The 18,134-nt window shown below is 31.8% G+C and overlaps 1 protein-coding gene across 3 annotated transcripts in view; it reads left to right on the forward strand.

The window, feature by feature from the left end:
- The window catches only part of LOC125659757 (zinc transporter ZIP4-like), a 28,359-nt gene extending 10,590 nt beyond the window's left edge, over window positions 1-17,769 (forward strand). For all 3 annotated transcript variants that reach the window (XM_048891547.2, XM_048891539.2, XM_048891532.2), the window contains exons 4-10: window positions 1,335-1,590; window positions 10,800-10,849; window positions 11,637-11,711; window positions 13,228-13,261; window positions 14,897-15,049; window positions 15,327-15,514; window positions 16,876-17,769. In XM_048891547.2, coding sequence (XP_048747504.1) covers window positions 1,335-1,590; window positions 10,800-10,849; window positions 11,637-11,711; window positions 13,228-13,261; window positions 14,897-15,049; window positions 15,327-15,514; window positions 16,876-17,007 — 888 coding nt within the window. In that variant the 3' untranslated portion in view covers window positions 17,008-17,769. The remainder of the gene's footprint in view (window positions 1-1,334; window positions 1,591-10,799; window positions 10,850-11,636; window positions 11,712-13,227; window positions 13,262-14,896; window positions 15,050-15,326; window positions 15,515-16,875) is intronic.
- The last annotated feature ends 365 nt before the right edge of the window (window positions 17,770-18,134 follow it).

The following is an 18,134-nucleotide window of genomic DNA, read 5'->3' on the forward strand; positions in this document are numbered from 1 at the left end:
GTTGAGTAGTCTGTGCTCCCTTAAGGCATTTTTTCCCCTTTCAAACCAGAGAAAATCAAATTGTGAAATCTAAATAGGCTTATAGAATTCTTTTAATTCATGATTCATTAATTACCAGAAAACGTTTTCTCTAATTATTCCTTGTTTTATACAACATTTTAGATATATCTTATTTTGTATAATGCATTTACTTTGTTAAATGCTAAATTACTATTTCTAGATAACATTGCTATTCCATTCTTTGTTAACTATATCCCGTGCAATATTAAACAGCAAACATTCTCTTAGGTTACAATTACTTTATTTCATGTCCAATATGCAATTTTTGCAAATGTGAATAATTATTTCTTTACGATTATTGTTCTTTGTGTTCACATTCTGTCCTCGTCGTTCACAACCTCACAGCATTATATCGTAAAATACACGATTCGGTACTTGTGCACTATAACTACATGTAGTAAGAACTTTGTAAACAAAGTGGCAAAGGTGTTTTGTAGTTTTTCATTTCACAAGTTTTGTAGACTTTGTTAGCGTAATCACTTTAACACAAACGCCTGATACATGTGTGAACTACGGAACCGATCATTAACAAACGCCTGGTACATGTGTGAACCACGGAACCGACAAACGCCTGATACATGTGTGAACCACGGAACCGATCATTAACATTCAGAACAGATAACGTTGTGATTCGTGTCGTTTATATTCGTGATGAAGACGATAGCCCAATTAAACAGGTGCAGTGATTGTCTTTCCAAATAACTTAAAATCTTCCATACGTGTTTTAACCTCGCGAACAGAGTGAAAAGGGTATATCAAAAGCAGATATTTATCATACTGAAGCGCTGGACTAAAATGCTAGTTTCCGCAAAACTAAAACCATATGGAAGCCTTGCGAAAATCTGGTGTTGAGGTGAATGATTCCCGCAGTGCGTAAACGGCTACATGAGTATAGTTTCCGTCAAGTTTCAGTCTGCGGAAACCTGAAGTTGAGGTACATGTATCTTGTAATGTTTCCGCAATGTGTAAACAAGTATTGCAGCCTTATACTGGGTTTTTAATATTATATCCCTCCACAGATCCGTTTTTTCCCTCTCCACTCTTCTTCTCTCTCCAGACAAGCTCGGTCCGTCTACGCGCCAAAAAACTCGGTCGTCATATTTTCCCATACAAAGTCTATAACCTATAATTATTCTTCACTGCATGAACAATATCATGCAGGATAGATAGATCATTTATCATAATAGAAAGCAAATTCTGTCAGTTCAAAAACACGAGACGTAACGTTCATTGACCATACTTCTATATTTCACATTCGATCTATCAATTCGTAGGCACTTGGTCTCCACCACCATGGTCCTTCGCCATTATCAAACGACAGTCACTCCAGGTCACATGACTCACATCATCACCGGAAGAGGGACACACATCAACCAGAGGACTCGCATCACCATCACCATGGCAATCATGTCAACCATGACCATGATCATCCGGAAGACAAGCACACTCATGTGGATCCTGACGCCCGCCATATAGAGAAAGAAATTCACGTGGAACCGTACGTGTGGTACTGTATGGTCATTCTCCTCGGTGAGACTTGTTTAGCAATTAATGGAAAACAATCATTTTAAAATCTTCCGAAAAATATTTTTTTACCGAAAATAAATCAGAAGTTGGCTTGTTGCCATTGTGATCATTAAAGAAAGAACACAATTTCTTCATGCCTTCGTATATTCGTGAAATTGAGAAGGGTTTCGCTATGTTTGCATAATTCTGTTAGATTACATGTAGTAGGCTACATGTATATCGATATCAAAGTATAAAAGGCGAGGTCAAGAAGTAAGCGACATATGGATATATTTTGACTCCATTACAGGTATCATACGTTCCCCATCATTTTGTGCAGTTTGTTTTCTATCTTACATTTGATGTTTTTAACTATCAAATGAAGTATAGGAAGTATAGGATTTTTAAAAAAAATTTCATCATAGTTTTCATAAGAAATATAATAGCAGTTGTTTTATTCTTCCGTTTCCATCCTTATCATATAAGAGAGAATTTAAAATTAGGAAATATACAGATTAATTCCTTACTTTATCTAACGTAGCAAAACTATCTTTGGGTGAATTTAAACATGACGGAAGTTATATTAAGTGGACGAAAATAACACGTGATGAAAAATATGCGTGAAAACATATTTTATCCGTTACCGTCTAATCCATCCAATTTTTTCTGGGCAATATGAGTTGGGGTTGTTTTTGAGGTTTTCTTTCGTTGCTGTCCAAAACGATAACGATATCAAGATAACTGGAATTGTGTCTAAAAGAATTGAAATTTTGATATTTTAAAAAAAAAAAAAAATTCTTATGTGTATCTCTTCATAATCGCAATATTCACGTACACAGTCGAAGCACATTTTTTTCTTGCCCTTTTATAACTGTTTGTTTGTAAGTACATATATATGTATTGTATTTCAAATTATTGGTTATTATGGATTATAGAGAAAATCAAAGATAAAACATTACTGATGAATAACATAGTAATCATTTCGTGATTCTAACATTGCTGGATGGTACCTAAAATATCGCAGAATATGTATTACAGCAAACCTACTTTATTACAACATCCGGGCTTTCTAGAACATTCGACGAAACGGCGCTAAAACGGAGACTCTAGCGCCAAATTCAAACGTTGAAACATGTATAAAAAAATAAAAAAAATTAATGCCACCTAAATAAACATGTCAAAATTCAATGTTCCTTAAAGAAAACAAGTCAAAATGTAATGCTCCTTCAATACACATGTAAATATTTGATGCTCCCTAAAGACACGTGTAAAAATTTAATTCCCCTAAAGAAACATGTAAAAATTTAATTCCCCTAAACAAACATGTAAAAATTCAAAATGCCCGCTAAATAAACTTGTAAAAATGTAATGTCCTCTAAAAAAAAAACCTGTAACAATTTAAAATGCTCCCTAAAGAAACATGTAAAATTCAAAATGCCCCTAAATCAACTTCTAAAAATATAATGATCCCTAAAGAAACATGAAAAATTTAATACTCCCTAAAGAAACATGTAAAAATTTAAAATGTCCCTAGATCAACTTGTAAAACATTAATATTCCCTATAGAAAACTGAAAAAAATTAAAATGCCCCTGAAATAAACATGTTAACATTTATTGCCCCTAAAGAAACATGTAAAACATTAATGCTCCCTAAACAAACATGTATAAATTTAATGCCCCTAAAAACAACACGTACAAATAAAACTAAAAACCCTAAAAAAGTAAAAATTTAATGGTCCCTAAAAAACATGTAGTAATCTATTGCCCCCTAAACAAACATCGAAAAATTCAATGCTCCCTAAAGAAATCACATCAACATTTTATGCTCACTAAATAAACGTATACAAATTCAATGTCCCCTAAAGAAACATATAAACATTTAATGCCTCCTAAAGAAAAAATGTAAACATTTAATGCCCCCTAAAGAAACATGGTCCCGTGGGGATCCGGGTTAGAATAGGTCCTCAGTACCCCTTGCTTGTCGTAAGAGGCGACTAAATGGGGCAGTCCTTCGGATGAGACCACAAAAACATAGGCCCCTTGTCACAACAGGTGTGGAACGATAAAGATCCCTTTCTGTTAAAAGGCTATAAGTATCGACTATATACCTAAATCTTGCAGCCCTTCATCGGCAATGGCGACGTCTTTATATATGTGAAATATTCTCAAGAGGGAAGTTAAAAAATATTCAAACAATCAATCTAAATATAAATGTAAAACTTTATAATGCCCCTAAATAAACATATAAAAATTTATTGCTCTATTAAGAAACATGTAACGATTTAAAATGACTCTAAATAAACATATGGAAATTAAATGCTCTCTAAAAACATATAAAAATTTCATGCTTCCTAAAAAATAATGCAAAATTTAATACTCGGTAAAGAAATATGTAAAACTTTAAAATTCCCCTAAAATAAACATTTAAGGATTTAATACACCCTAAAAACATAGAAATTTAAATCTCCCTAAAGAAATATGTACATTAAATGTCCAGTAAAGAAAGATATAAAAATTTAATGCTCCCTAAAGAAGCATGTAAAAATTTAAGATGCCCTCAAAATAAACATCAAAATTTAATACTCCTTGAATAAACATATAAAAATTTAATGCTCCCTAAAACACATGATAAATTTAGTATCCCCTAAGGTAAACATGTAAAAAAAAATTTAATACTTCCTAAAGAAAAATGTAAAAATTTAAAATGCCTGTAAATAAACATACCAACATTTAATGCCCCCTAGACAAAACATGGAAAAATTTAATGCTCCCTAAAAACATGTAATAATTTGAAATGTTCTGAAAATAAACATCTTAACATTTAATCCCCCCAACGAAAACATGTAAAAATTTAATGCTCCCTAAAGAAATATGTAACAATTTAAAAAGTTTCCAAATAAATATGTAAACATTTAATGCCCCCTCAATAAACATGTAAAAATCTAATACTCCCTATATAAACATGTAAGAATTGAAACTCCTCAAAATAAACATGTAAACACCTATAACCTTCCCTGAATAAACATGCAATAGTCGAATACCCCCTAAAGAAACATGTAAAACATTTAATACCCCTAAAGAAACAAGTAAAACATTTAATACCCCCTAAAGAAACATATAAAAATCTTATGCTTTCCAAATGTAAAAAAATATATATAATTAAAACGCCCCAAAATAAACATGTAGAAATTTAAAATGTCCCATTGATAAATATGAAAATTTAATGCTTCCTTCCAAAACTTTAATACCACTAAAAATTCAATGCTCCCTAAAACACATGATAAATCTAGTATCCCCTAAAGTAAACATGTAAAAATTTAATACTCCCTAAAGAAAAATGTAAAATTTTAAAATGCCTGTAAATAAACATACCAACATTTAATGCCCCCTAAACAAAACATGTAATAATTTAATGCTCCCTAAAACATGTAATAATTTGAAATGTCCTGAAAATAAACATCTTAACATTTAATCCCCCAACGAAAATATGTAAAAAATGTAATGCTTCCTAAAGAAACATGTAACAATTTTAAAAAGTTTCCAAATAAATATTTAAATATTTAATGTCCCCCTAAATAAACATGTAAAAATCTAATACTCCCTATATAAACATGTAAGAATTGAAACACCCCCAAAATAAACATGTAAACACCTAAAATCTTCCCTGAATAAACATGCAATAATTTAATACCCCCTAAAGAAACATGTAAAACATTTAATACCCCTAAAGAAACAAGTAAAAAATTTAATACCCCCTAAAAAACATAAAAATCTAATGTTTCCTAAATGTAAAAAATAAATAAAAACGCCCCAAAATAAACATGTAGAAATTTAAAATGTCCCATTGATAAATATGATAATTTAATGCTTCCTTCCAAAACATGTAAAACTTTAATACCACTAAAAACGTGTAAAAATTTAATGCTCCCTAAAGAAGCATGTAAAAATTTAAAATGCCCTCAAAATAAACATCAAAATTTAATACTCCTTGAATAAACATGTAAAAATGTAATACTCCCCAAAACACATGATAAATTTAGTGTCCCCTAAAGTAAACATGTAAAAATTTAATACTCCCTAAAGAAAACTGTAAAAATTTAAAATGCCTGTAAATAAACATACTAACATTTAATGTCCCCTAGGAAAAACATTTAAAAACTTAATGCTCCCTAAAAACATGTAATAATTTGAAATGTCCTGAAAATAAACATCTTAACATTCAATCCCCCCAACGAAAACATGTAAAAATTTAATGCTCCCTAAAGAAATATGTAACAATTTAAAAAGTTTCCAAATCAATATGTAAACATTTAATGCCCCCTAAATAAACATGTTAAAATCTAATACTCCCTATATAAACATGTAAGAATTGAAACTCAACTCCCCAAATAAACATGTAAACACCTAAAATCTTCCCTGAATAAACATGCAATAATTTAATGCCCCCTAAAGAAACAAGTAAAAAAAATTAATACCCTTAAAGAAACAAGTAAAAAATGTAATACCCCCTCAAGAAACATATAAAAATGTAATACCCCCTCAAGAAACATATAAAAATGTAATACCCCCTCAAGAAACATATAAAAATCTAATGCTCCCTAAATGTAAAAAAAAAAAAAAAAAAAAAAAATTAAAACGCCCCAAAATAAACATGTAGAAATTTAAAATGTCCCATTGATAAATATGAAAATTTAATGCTTCCTTCCAAAACATGTAAAACTTTAATACCACTAAAAACGTGTAAAAATTTAATGCTTCCTAAAGAAATACTCCCTAAATAAACACGTGTAAATTAATGCTCCCTAAAGAAAGATGTAAAAAATTAATTCCCCTAAATAAACATGTAACAAAAACTAAGGTAATAAACACGTGTAAATTAATGCTCCCTAAACAAATCATGTAAAAATTTAATGCCCCCAAAGATACATGTAACAATTTAAAAAAAAATTCCTAAATCAAAATATAAACATTTTATCCTCCCTAAAGAAAATTTTAAAAAGTAAGTATTGCCCCTAAAGAAACACGTAAAAACACCCCAAAACCCTTAAAAAAAAAAATTAAACATTTAATGGTCCCTAAACAAACATGTAATAATTTATTGCCCCCTAAATAAACATCTAAAAATTTAATGCTCCCTAAAGAAATCATATAAACATTTTATGCTCCCTAAAGAAACGTATAAAAATTCAATGTCCCCTAAAGAAACTTATAAACATTTTAATACCTCCTAAAGAAAAAATGTAAACATTTAATGCTCTCTAAAAAAAAAAACATGGTCCCGTGGGGATCCGGGTTAGAATAGGTCCTCAGTACCCCTTGCTTGTCGTAAGAGGCGACTAAATGGGGCAGTCCTTCGGATGAGACCACAAAAACATAGGCCCCTTGTCACAACAGGTGTGGAACGATAAAGATCCCTTTCTGTTAAAAGGCTATAAGTATCGACTATATACCTAAATTTTGCAACCCTTCATCGGCAATGGTGACGTCTTTATATATGTGAAATATTCTCAATAGGGAAGTTAAAAAATATTCAAACAATCAATCTAGATATAAATGTAAAACTTTATAATGCCCCTAAATAAACATTTAAAAATGTATTGCTCTATAGAGAAACATGTAACGATTTAAAATGACTCTAAATAAACATATGGATATTAAATGCTCTCTAAAAACATATAAAAATGTCGTGCTCCCTAAGAAATAATGCAAAATTTAATACTCGGTAAAGAAATATGTAAAACTTTAAAATTCCCCTAAATAAACATTCAAAGATTTAATACACCCTAAAAACGTAGAAATTTAAATCCCCCTAAAGAAATATGTATATCTAATGTCCCGTAAAGAAAGATATAAAAATTTAATGCTCCCTAAAGAAGCATGTAAAAATTTAAAATGTCTTCCAAATAAACATCAAAATTTAATACTCCTTGAATTTTTTTTAACATGTTTCTTTAGAGGCATTAATTTCTTATATGAGTTTTTATTTTTATTCAGGGGAAACTTAGATTATTATATATATCTTTTGGGGTCATTAAATTTTCCATGTTTTCTTTAGGGAACATTAAGTTGATTTAGGGGACAATTTAAGTGTTCAATAAACCTGTAGAAATTTAATACTCTCTAAAGAAAACTTGTAAAAATTCAAAATGTAACGATTTAAAATGCCCCTAAATAAACATATGAAAATTAAATTCTCCCTAAAACCACATTTAATATCCCCTAAAGAAAATATGTAAACATTTAATAATCCCTAAAGAAACATGATAAATTTAGTGTCCTCTACTAAACATGTAAAAAATTAATACTCCCTAAAGATAAAGGTAAAAATTTGAAATCCCCGTAAAGAAATATGTTAACATTTAATGCCCCTAAAGAAAACATGTTAAAATTTTATGCTCCCTAAAAACATGTAATAATTTGAAATGCCCCTAAAATAAACTTCTTAATATTTAATCCCCTAATGAAAACATGTAAAAATTTAATGCTCCTTAAAGAAACATGTAACAATTTCAAATGCACCCCCAAATAAACATGTTAGAAATGAAAATACCCTAAAATACATATTTAGAAATTTAATGCTCCCTAAAAATATGTAAAAATTTAATGCTCTCTAAAGAAACATGTAACAATTTTATGCTCTTTAAAGAAGCATGTAACAATTTAAAAGGCCCCTAAAATAAACATGTAGAAGTTAAATGCTCCAAAAAAACATCTAACAATTTAAAATGCCTCTAAATAAATATGTAAACATCTATTGCCTCCTAAATAAATATCTAAAAATTTAATGCCACCTAAATAAACATAAAAATCTCATACTCCTTAAATAAAATTGTAAAAATTTAAACTGCCCCCAAAATAAAAATTTAAACGCTTAAAATACCCCTTGAATAAAGAAGCAATACTTTAATACCCCCTAAAGAAACATGTAAAATATTAATATCCCCCAAAATAAACATGTAGAAATTTAAAATCTCCCATTGATAAATATGAAAAGTTAATGCTTCCTTCCAAAACATGTAAAACTTTAATACCACTAAAAACGTGTAAAAAATTAATGCTTCCTAAAGAAACATGTAAAAAATTTAAAACACTCCCTAAATAAACACGTGTAAATTAATGCTCCCTAAAGAAAGATGTAAAAAAAAAAATTAATTCCCCTAAATAAACATGTAACAAAAACATTATGCCTCCCTAAACAAATCATGTAAAAATTTAATGCCTCTAAAGATACATGTAATAATTCAAAATTTTCCTAAATCAAGATAAAAACATTTTATCCTCCCTAAAGAAAATTAAAAAAAAAAAAAAAGTAATGCCCTTAAAGGAACATGTAAACACACCTAAAACCCTTAAAAACTAAACATTTAATGGTCCCTAAACAAACATGTAATAATTGATTGCCCCCTAAATAAACATTTAAAACTTTAATGCTCCCTAAATAAATCATATAAACATTTTATGCTCCCTAAAGAAACGTATAAAAATTTAATGTCCCCTAAAGAAACATATAAACATTTAATGCCTCCTAAAGAAAAAATGTAAACATTTAATGCTCCCTAAAAAAAACATGGCCCCGTGGGGATCCGGGTTAGAATAGGTCCTCAGTACCCATTGCTTGTCTCTAAAGAAACATGTAATAATTTAATGCTCCTTAAAGAAGCATGTAACAATTTAAAATGCCCCTAAAATAAACATAGAAATTCAATACTCCCTAAAGAAACATGTAACAATTTGAAATACCTCTAAATAAATATGTAAACATTTAATGCCCCTTAATTAAACATGTAAAAACTTATTGCTCCCTAAAGAAACCTACAAAAATTAAAACTGTCCCCAAAATAAAAATTTAAACACTTAAATTGCCCCCTAAATCAACTTGTAAAAAAATAATGTTCCCTAAAGAAAACATGGAAAATTTAATGTCCCCAAAAGATATATATAATAATCTAAATTTCCCCTGAATAAAGATAAAAACTCATATAAGAAATCAATGCCCCTAAAGAAACATGTAAAACAAATTAATGCTCCCAAACAAACATGTAGAGATTTAATGCCCCTAAAGAAACATTTAAAAAAAACACTAAAAACCCTTTAAAAAGTACAAATTTAATGGTCCCTAAACAAACATGTGATAATCTATTGCTCCCTAAATAAACATCTAAAAATTTAATGCTACCTAAAGAAATCACATCAACATTTTATGCTCCCAAAATAAACGTGTACAAATCTAATGTCCCCTAAAGAAACATATAAACATTTAATGCCTCCTAAAGAAACAAGTAAAAATTAAATATGCCCCTAAATAAACATGTAAAAAATGTCATGCTCCCTAAAGGAAACTTGTAAAAATCCAAAATGCCCCCAAAATAAACATGTAAAAATGTCATGCTCCATAAAAAACATCTAATGATTTAAAATGACCCTAAATAAACATATGAAAATTAAATGCTCTTTAAAACATATCAAAATTAAATACTCCCTAAAGAATCATGTAAACTTTAATACTCCGTAAAGAAACATGTACAGCTTTAAAATTCCCCTAAATAAACATTTAACGATTTAATGCTCCCTAAAAACGTAGAAATTTGAATCCTCTTAAAGAAACATGTAAATTTAATGTCCCCTAAAGTAAACATATAAAAATCTAATGCTCCCTAAAGAAGCATGTAAAAATTTAAAATGCCATCAAAATAAAAATTTAATGCCCCAAAAATATACATGTAATAATTCAAAATTCACCTAAATAAAAATAAAAACTAAAGAAACTCATCAAAAATTAATGTCCCTAAAGAAACATGTAAAAATTAAATGCTCCCTAAAGAATCATGTAAAATTCAAAGCTCTGTAAAGAAAGATTTAAAACTTAATTGATAAATAGATTTAATGCGATGTAATACGGCTGAATGGTATCTACAATAACACAGGATATTGATAAAGCATGTATATTTATGTATACACCCGGACATTCTACAACATACGAAGAAATAGCGCGAAAATGCTAATTCAAACATCGAAACATGTAAATATTTAATGCCCCTGAAAGAAACACAAAGTCAACAATTATACTCTTAGTATGATCAACAGATTATATAGACGTCTTAGACGATACATTCAACAAACGAGTTAATTTAATTAAATGATGCACAACAAACGTGTTGATTTACATTTTTTGCCACATGTGTGAAGGAATATTTTTTGTTCTACAATGATTTTGATATTCTATATCTTTCAGGTACATACATATTTTACCTTGTTGAAATGGCAATGGTGCATGTTCAGAGGGTAAGCATTAAAAATAACATTCCAAGTGCATTTTGTAACCAAGCAACTTAACGATTTGATCTCATCATTCACTGCTTTTTTCTCTAAGACATACATTTATCAAGGCGTGAGAGGGCAAATTCTTTGAACTTCAAAGAATTTCTCGCGAGTGTAGTTTATAGAGTGAATAAAATGAATTATACATGTAGATAAAGCAATAGGAAGGATTTCAAAGCGAATTATTTTTCTTGACAAACTACTAGTATCACAAAAAGAAAGGGAAAGTGCCCATTTATGTCTATCTATTACCAAGATAGATTTTCTGGAGCCACGTGTTCATTTTTTATCGATATACGTTAATCTCAATCTGTAACGATGATTAGCAACGCGTGTGGTTTAGCTTAAAGATCCATCAATGTAAAGAAATTGATATACTTCACTAGGAACAAATTATTTGCGTTAACACACCCTGTATTGATGAGAAAATTTTATTCATAACAGTTGCATGTACACAAAGTATAGTGCATTATGCATACCAAAGAATCAAAATATAGCAATTTCACAGAAGTGTTGTATTTTCAAACATGAAATTCATTTCTTAAAAATCCGCCTGGGGGATTCTAATTTGTAAGTGTGATCTTATCACAATAATGGAACCTATACGAATTAAATCGTAAATTTTCCGTATCAGAGATTTCTAAGAAGAAAACTGAATGAATCAGATATCAAGATTTTCTTTACACCATCGGAATAAACAATGTGATAAATTTAAAAAGTTATATCTATAGATGTGTTTCGTATGTTTCAGAAATCGGAAGGTGGCCAAACTCCCGTAATTCTGACATCCTTCAACAACCAGCCAGTAGACGCCATAATCAAAGATGTAAATGGTTTTCAAATTTATTTTAATCTGTTTTAAACATAGAAATTGAAAATCAAATACATTAATTACGTGCGTATGTATATACATGTACGTATTGGTGCACGTCTGATAATGTACATGCGTGAATAAACCAGTCGCTGTGGCTCAGTGGTTTGAGTGTTAGAGGTCATGGTTCGATTCCCGCTCATACAATGGCCGCGTCAAACCGTAAAACACGTGTTGGTAGTGACTGTTTCTTTGCCAAACACTCGACATTAAGAAAAGAGAGTCGCGGGACTTTCGGATCATACCTTAAAAACTGTGGTCCCGTGTCATAGTACGCGTTGGCACGACGAAGACTCCTCACTGCTACGGCCCTGGGCGTTATGCATAGGTCTAAATTTGTGGCGCTTCACCTACAGCTTGTGGCGCCTTAATATCAGTGAAGGGGCGTAAGACACACAGACAGAACAGCTATTACATATGATTATGTATGTGCATGTATTCAAGAAATAATGATCGCATTTTCGTGTATGCTGCAGGATAACCTCCTAGGTCGAGAAATGTTGTTTTATGTTTTAAACAACATTTCGAGACCAAGGAGGTTATCCTGCAACATACACGAAAAACAAGAACTCTATTTCTATTCTACTACGGCTCGGAAATATACAGCCGATAAGCTACGAATTAGCTCACTGTGACGTCATTGCAGTTTCCAAAACAGCCTACGTTGTTTTTTTTGCTGACGAAAAAGGTGAGATGATAGAGGTATTCAGTTTCTAAATCTATTTTGAAAAATTATTTCAAGTATTTAGTTTGGCGTTAACGAATTATACCAACTGCTTTGAATACAGTAGTTTAAGAAAACTTTGTCAGTGCACTGTGCATCGCCATCTTTAGTCTTTGCATGTGTATCGCACTCTGAATGCAGACGATTGGTTTATACTGAATGACAAATGGTCTTCAATCATTTATGAATTTGTTTTGCAACACATATTGATTGATTTTTAAGATTATAAAATTTAATTATCAGTCATCGACTTATTGTTGTATCAGCAAAACTCGAAGTGCAAGCGAGATGTGTATCAATTTTCTCTTAATCAGTTAATACGTATGAAGGTATATCGTAGAATAATGACCGCGGCATTCCTTTGTTTGGTTGATTGATTGTATATTGTTTAACTTCCCTCTCGAGAATTTAGATTTACTCATATCGAGACGTCACCATTATCGGTGAAAGGCTGCACAATTTAGGCCTATGCTCAGCGCTTACCGTCTTTAAGCAGGAAGGGATCTTTATCGTGCCACACCTGCTGTGACACGGAACCTCGTTTTTTACAGTTCATCCGAAGGACTGCCCTATTTAATCGCCTCTTACGACAAGCAAGGGGTACTGAGGACCTATTTTAACCCGGATCCCCACGGGACTGCACTTTGCAATTACCGTGGTAGTATGTATAAACATGCATATCTGTTAGAAATTGAACATTCTTGTATTTGATATACCGTTTTAGTAATGTTTTATTTGAAATTTCAGGGTGAAGAACTGAGAACTTCAAGAGAAAAAAACGGTAGGTCTTGTTGTAGTATGACGTCATGTAGATGAACTGTAAAACTGTTTACTTTTAGACGGTAATTACTGCATTTAGAATGTAATACTTATTACTTTCGGTCTAAAATTACTGTTAACTTTAACTGACAAGTATTTATTTATTGATAAAATGAGTTATCAAATGACCAATTCATTAACTTCGATAGTGATGATTTATTGTTTAATGCTTAATTTGAACGGGTTTAGAAGCCACCACGCAAAAATCCGTAAATTAGATTTTTTCCAATTTTAATATGATTTTATGTGGGAATGAAATATTTCCATATATTGTCAGGTAAAATTGTTACCCCTATTGTAGCCCCATCCAGGACAATGATCTGAATAAACTGGGATCTGCACAACCGGAGGGTGCTTGCCTATCAACATGACTAATTATAGCCGAGAGGTTCACGAAAAGTAGATATTTAGAGACATTTTCCTAGCCATTCCCTTGTAAAACTCTGATCTTCTATTGTGGCCCTACCTACCCCCGGAGGCCACAAATCGAATCGGGATTTCATGACGATGCTTGCATAATGATATGAATATGACTAATGGCCCTGTTACTGTTGAGAAAAAGTTCCCGATATATTCCCGTATAAAACTTTGTTCCGGTGGCCCTGATTTGTGTACCACCTGAAGATACTGGCATATTGATATGATTAATCATGGTCCTGTTGTTCTTGAGAAGATTTTTAAAGATTTTTCTTAAATATTCCCACGTAAATATTCCTAGATTTGGACAAAGTTTAATCTTCTTCATGCTAGGAAACTTCCATATAAGTTTCATCTTTTATGACCAGTGGTTCAATGAAATGGTGAAAACAAGAAGCACTAATCAATTTATAAATCCTATGAAGAATATAAAATTAAGAGCAGGACAAACACGGATAAACCATAGGTGGGATATTGTGCCTAGGAGGAGTAAGCATCCCTGTTGACCGGTCACACCCGTCGTAAGCCCTCTATCTTCATTAGGTAAACCGAGTAATCCGTAGTCAAAATCAGTATCTGTAGGACAGTCTAACTATTGGTATGTAAAACGTCAGAGAACATTCGACCTTCTGACATGTTCTATTTGCTTGCAAATATGTAAGAACATTATAACGACCATAGAATTTACGAAATCCATACTTCAAACGAGACGATGAAACCCCTGTAACATAAAAAATTTTGTCAGTAGACTGTCTTGATTTGAAAATTTAGCATATACAGAACATGCTCTTGCGTATCAAATCAGTTGAGAAACATGAACAAGTGATACAGAATATTGCTACATAGATATGGGAAGTAAACCGTTCGTCATAAAGTTGAGTTGTTATGCCGTTAACTTCTATGTTCAGTAAAACATCCATATACGAAACAGATGTGGAAGACCTAAATGAAAATATCAATTTAGTTTATTTTCGACTTCAAGACATTGTCATCCATGATGCCGGTGAACATTGTGTTATTTTTACATGATATTTTTGATAGACGATTATATGATGTATGTCTATATGATATCCATCTTGGTGGTATATTCTGCACGAAATAATTGCCCATTAGATCTTCGTACACGAAGTACTTGAGGAATGATCTTATTTTATAACCATATGCTAAAATCGTTTTGCAGCCATTTCGCCGCTCGTGGTGATGATCGTTGTAGGAGATGCTCTTCACAACTTTACAGATGGACTAGCTATCGCGGCTTCATTTTCCGCCAGTTTATTAGAGGGCATCGCCATCACTATAGCAATACTCTGTCACGAACTTCCTCAGGAATTAGGTAAGGCGTCACTTGAGGACATTGGCATCACTATTTGAAGTACTCCCTAAAACGTATGTAACTAATACTATTTTGAAGGGGTTGCCAGTAGATACTACATGTAGCATGCATTCATTTATCAATACATCTTACTGAGCATAAATGTGAATACAATTCAAAATTAGTTACATTGTAATGTTTACTTACAGATATCCTCCAACCAAACTTGATTACATTGCATGTGTTCTAAAAATAGCCAAATTATCATTTTAAATTTTTCTGAATGTGTTTTGTTCAGGTGACTTTGCAATTTTGATCAACGAAGGATTATCCTTTAAGAGGGCGTTGATCGCCAACCTTTTCTCGTCCCTCACGGCCTTCATTGGATTCTACATTGGAGTCCCAATATCCTCACATTTTGGGGCGGGACCATGGATCTTCTCCATTACAGCGGGGATGTTTATATACATCGCATTAGTCGATATGGTAAGTGTCTTGTCGTGTATTGTAACACACAAACACTCGACTACTGGACTTAGATTTTATTTTTTTTTAATTAAAGCAGTCTTGATCTTTTCGCTCTAATTATAGATTTTATAAACAATTGGACGGGGTAAACTCCATACACTGACCAGATGAACCTTCTAATGTCACACGTGGGCCGTCTGTTATAACCTATTGGCACAATAAGAGATCTTGACACCTATTGTTACGCGGCACGCCATTGGCTATTTTTTGGAATATTTTTTTTTACGGAATAATCGGGTGTTTTCTTTCGTAAATTTATTCCGAAGAGAAGTCTAATGACGTCACTGAAGGGTGGAACTACTTTAAGAATGAAATATAGTAAAAGTGTTCAGAAGTATAACATGGCTGATCGTTTCATATGTATTGCATGTCAGTGACCGTGCAGCGTCTGACAGCGTGGCGAGAATTCCATCGTCATTGAAAGCAAGTGTAAAAACTTGCCTAGATGGTCGAGCGGTCTAGCGCGCTGATTACATGCTGCTAGGAGATTTGGTTCCGCAAGTCGTGAGTTCAACCCCAGGTAGGGGCGGAAGTGGATATCAAATTATATATATGAATTATATCATATATATATATAAAGCACTAAAATCCAACAACACTCAACATCCAAAGTGTCGGATCTAATAGTAGATACGAGGTCAAATAAAAATGGATATAAAAAGCACTTGAAATGACTAACGACACGAACAACAGTGAATTGTCAAATTTTCGGGACGACCTGTCCCTTCTTCAGGACGATAGAATATTTACATAGAAAAGATAACTAAATTGAAAAGGAAACTAGACCTAAACTACAACTTAACTACAAAAGCTGATATACATATCAAAATTATCGAGTGTAACATGTGGCAATAAAAAAGTATGTTCCCATCAAGCGTCAAGACTAAACTAAATATTGAGAGAGAGAGATCAAATACATTCCATCCTTTATTTAGAAAATCTCATCTAATGTCAGTAATCGTGCTGCACTGAAGTAAGCAAGAAATACACCTTAAAAATTCAAGTGTCTATGATATTCTGTTGTAAAGAAGAATTCCAGAAAATACACGTTTAACCCATAGAATATTTCGTTCACATCTTGCAGTAGGCATACAGTACAAGTCTTTTATTTCCAGCTAAAATATTTTCTCGCTTATTGTCAAGAAACTTAGAATATTGTTTTACCTTCAGAACCATCCTATATCATAAACTGATAAGTGCACTCGTTAATAGTTTTGAAACTGTGTGATTTCAGTTTAATTTTATTTGTTAACATACTGGAATTGAGCGAAACGTTCTGTAGATCTACTATTGTTGATTCAGAATAATTGTTTTTGCAGCTCCCTTCGCTGATAAAGAATGGGTCTACGAACACCAGAACCTTTGTCTACCACAACATTGGAATCCTCTTTGGCGCTCTAGTTATCATATTATTATCAGTATTTGAGAGTAAAATTGAAATAGGTCATTAATATTGATTTCATTTTAATTTTGATTTTTTATATTAACCCCGGTATTTTGATAGAAAAAAAGGGTTTGTTATGTTTTGTTTTTACATTGTATTTTTATGTTAATTTTCCTTTTGATTTTTTGAATATCAATATTTTGAGATATTTTTGGTAGTCGGGACAATGTAAGCGTTCATTACAGAGAAACATCACAGAAACATTTTCCACGTTTGTTTTATAGTTAATTTGATGGGGTTTCATATTGCTAGCTTTGGTGGATTTTTTTTCCAGCATATTATGTTATGTGTACGGTAGATATGTTTTGGATCATTTCAATATTCATATCTTATAAATGTACGCATTCAAAACATAGCTTACTTTCGAGCGTATCATTAGATTTTGGCTGTTTTCAATGTGGGTTTTTTTTTTCAAGACACAACAAATTGTTTGACCTGAAATTGTTGATCACGTGCATATTGATATCTCTTAATTCGGTCATGAATAATGACTTTAAATTTGGAGGATTTCGTCAAGTAGCATTACTAAGCCATAGTTGCGTTTTGAAATGTTTGTTACAAAACACAAATGACACACACACATATATATATGTATATATATATACTATGTATATGCTTATTGGTGCTTACAACAATATTGAGATATGTTGGTTCTGTCTGTTATATATTGTTTACAATATTGCTTCGGTGCGTAATAATGCATGTTAAATTAAAAACCATGGAAAAAAAACAACTTTTCATACAAGCGCAATAAAACACAAACAAGTTATTGGGTTACATTTATTTGGCGTTTATGGGCACGGCTGATAATACAAACAAGTTCGGGGCCTCCATAACAACGGATAGGCTCAGCAGCACAATTTCAACAACATTTCAAAGCAACCTGGGAGATGCAGAACGCAGCAGAAGTCATGGTTAAAGAATAGGAGGTGCAATGTAACAATGGTCTTAAATGTCCATAACCCTGAGAGGTCAAGGGAAAAGAAATCAAGTGTCACAGTATTTACGTGATATTCAACTGTGGTCCTGGGTGGTGCAGTGATCCAAGACATATAGAAAATTTTGATCTAAACTAAAGTTCATTTGATATAGGCCGCTCAGTTCGCCACAAGACTCCATAACATTTATGCATGG

This window comes from Ostrea edulis, chromosome 1, assembly GCF_947568905.1.
Source record: "Ostrea edulis chromosome 1, xbOstEdul1.1, whole genome shotgun sequence".
NCBI lineage: Eukaryota > Metazoa > Mollusca > Bivalvia > Ostreida > Ostreidae > Ostrea > Ostrea edulis.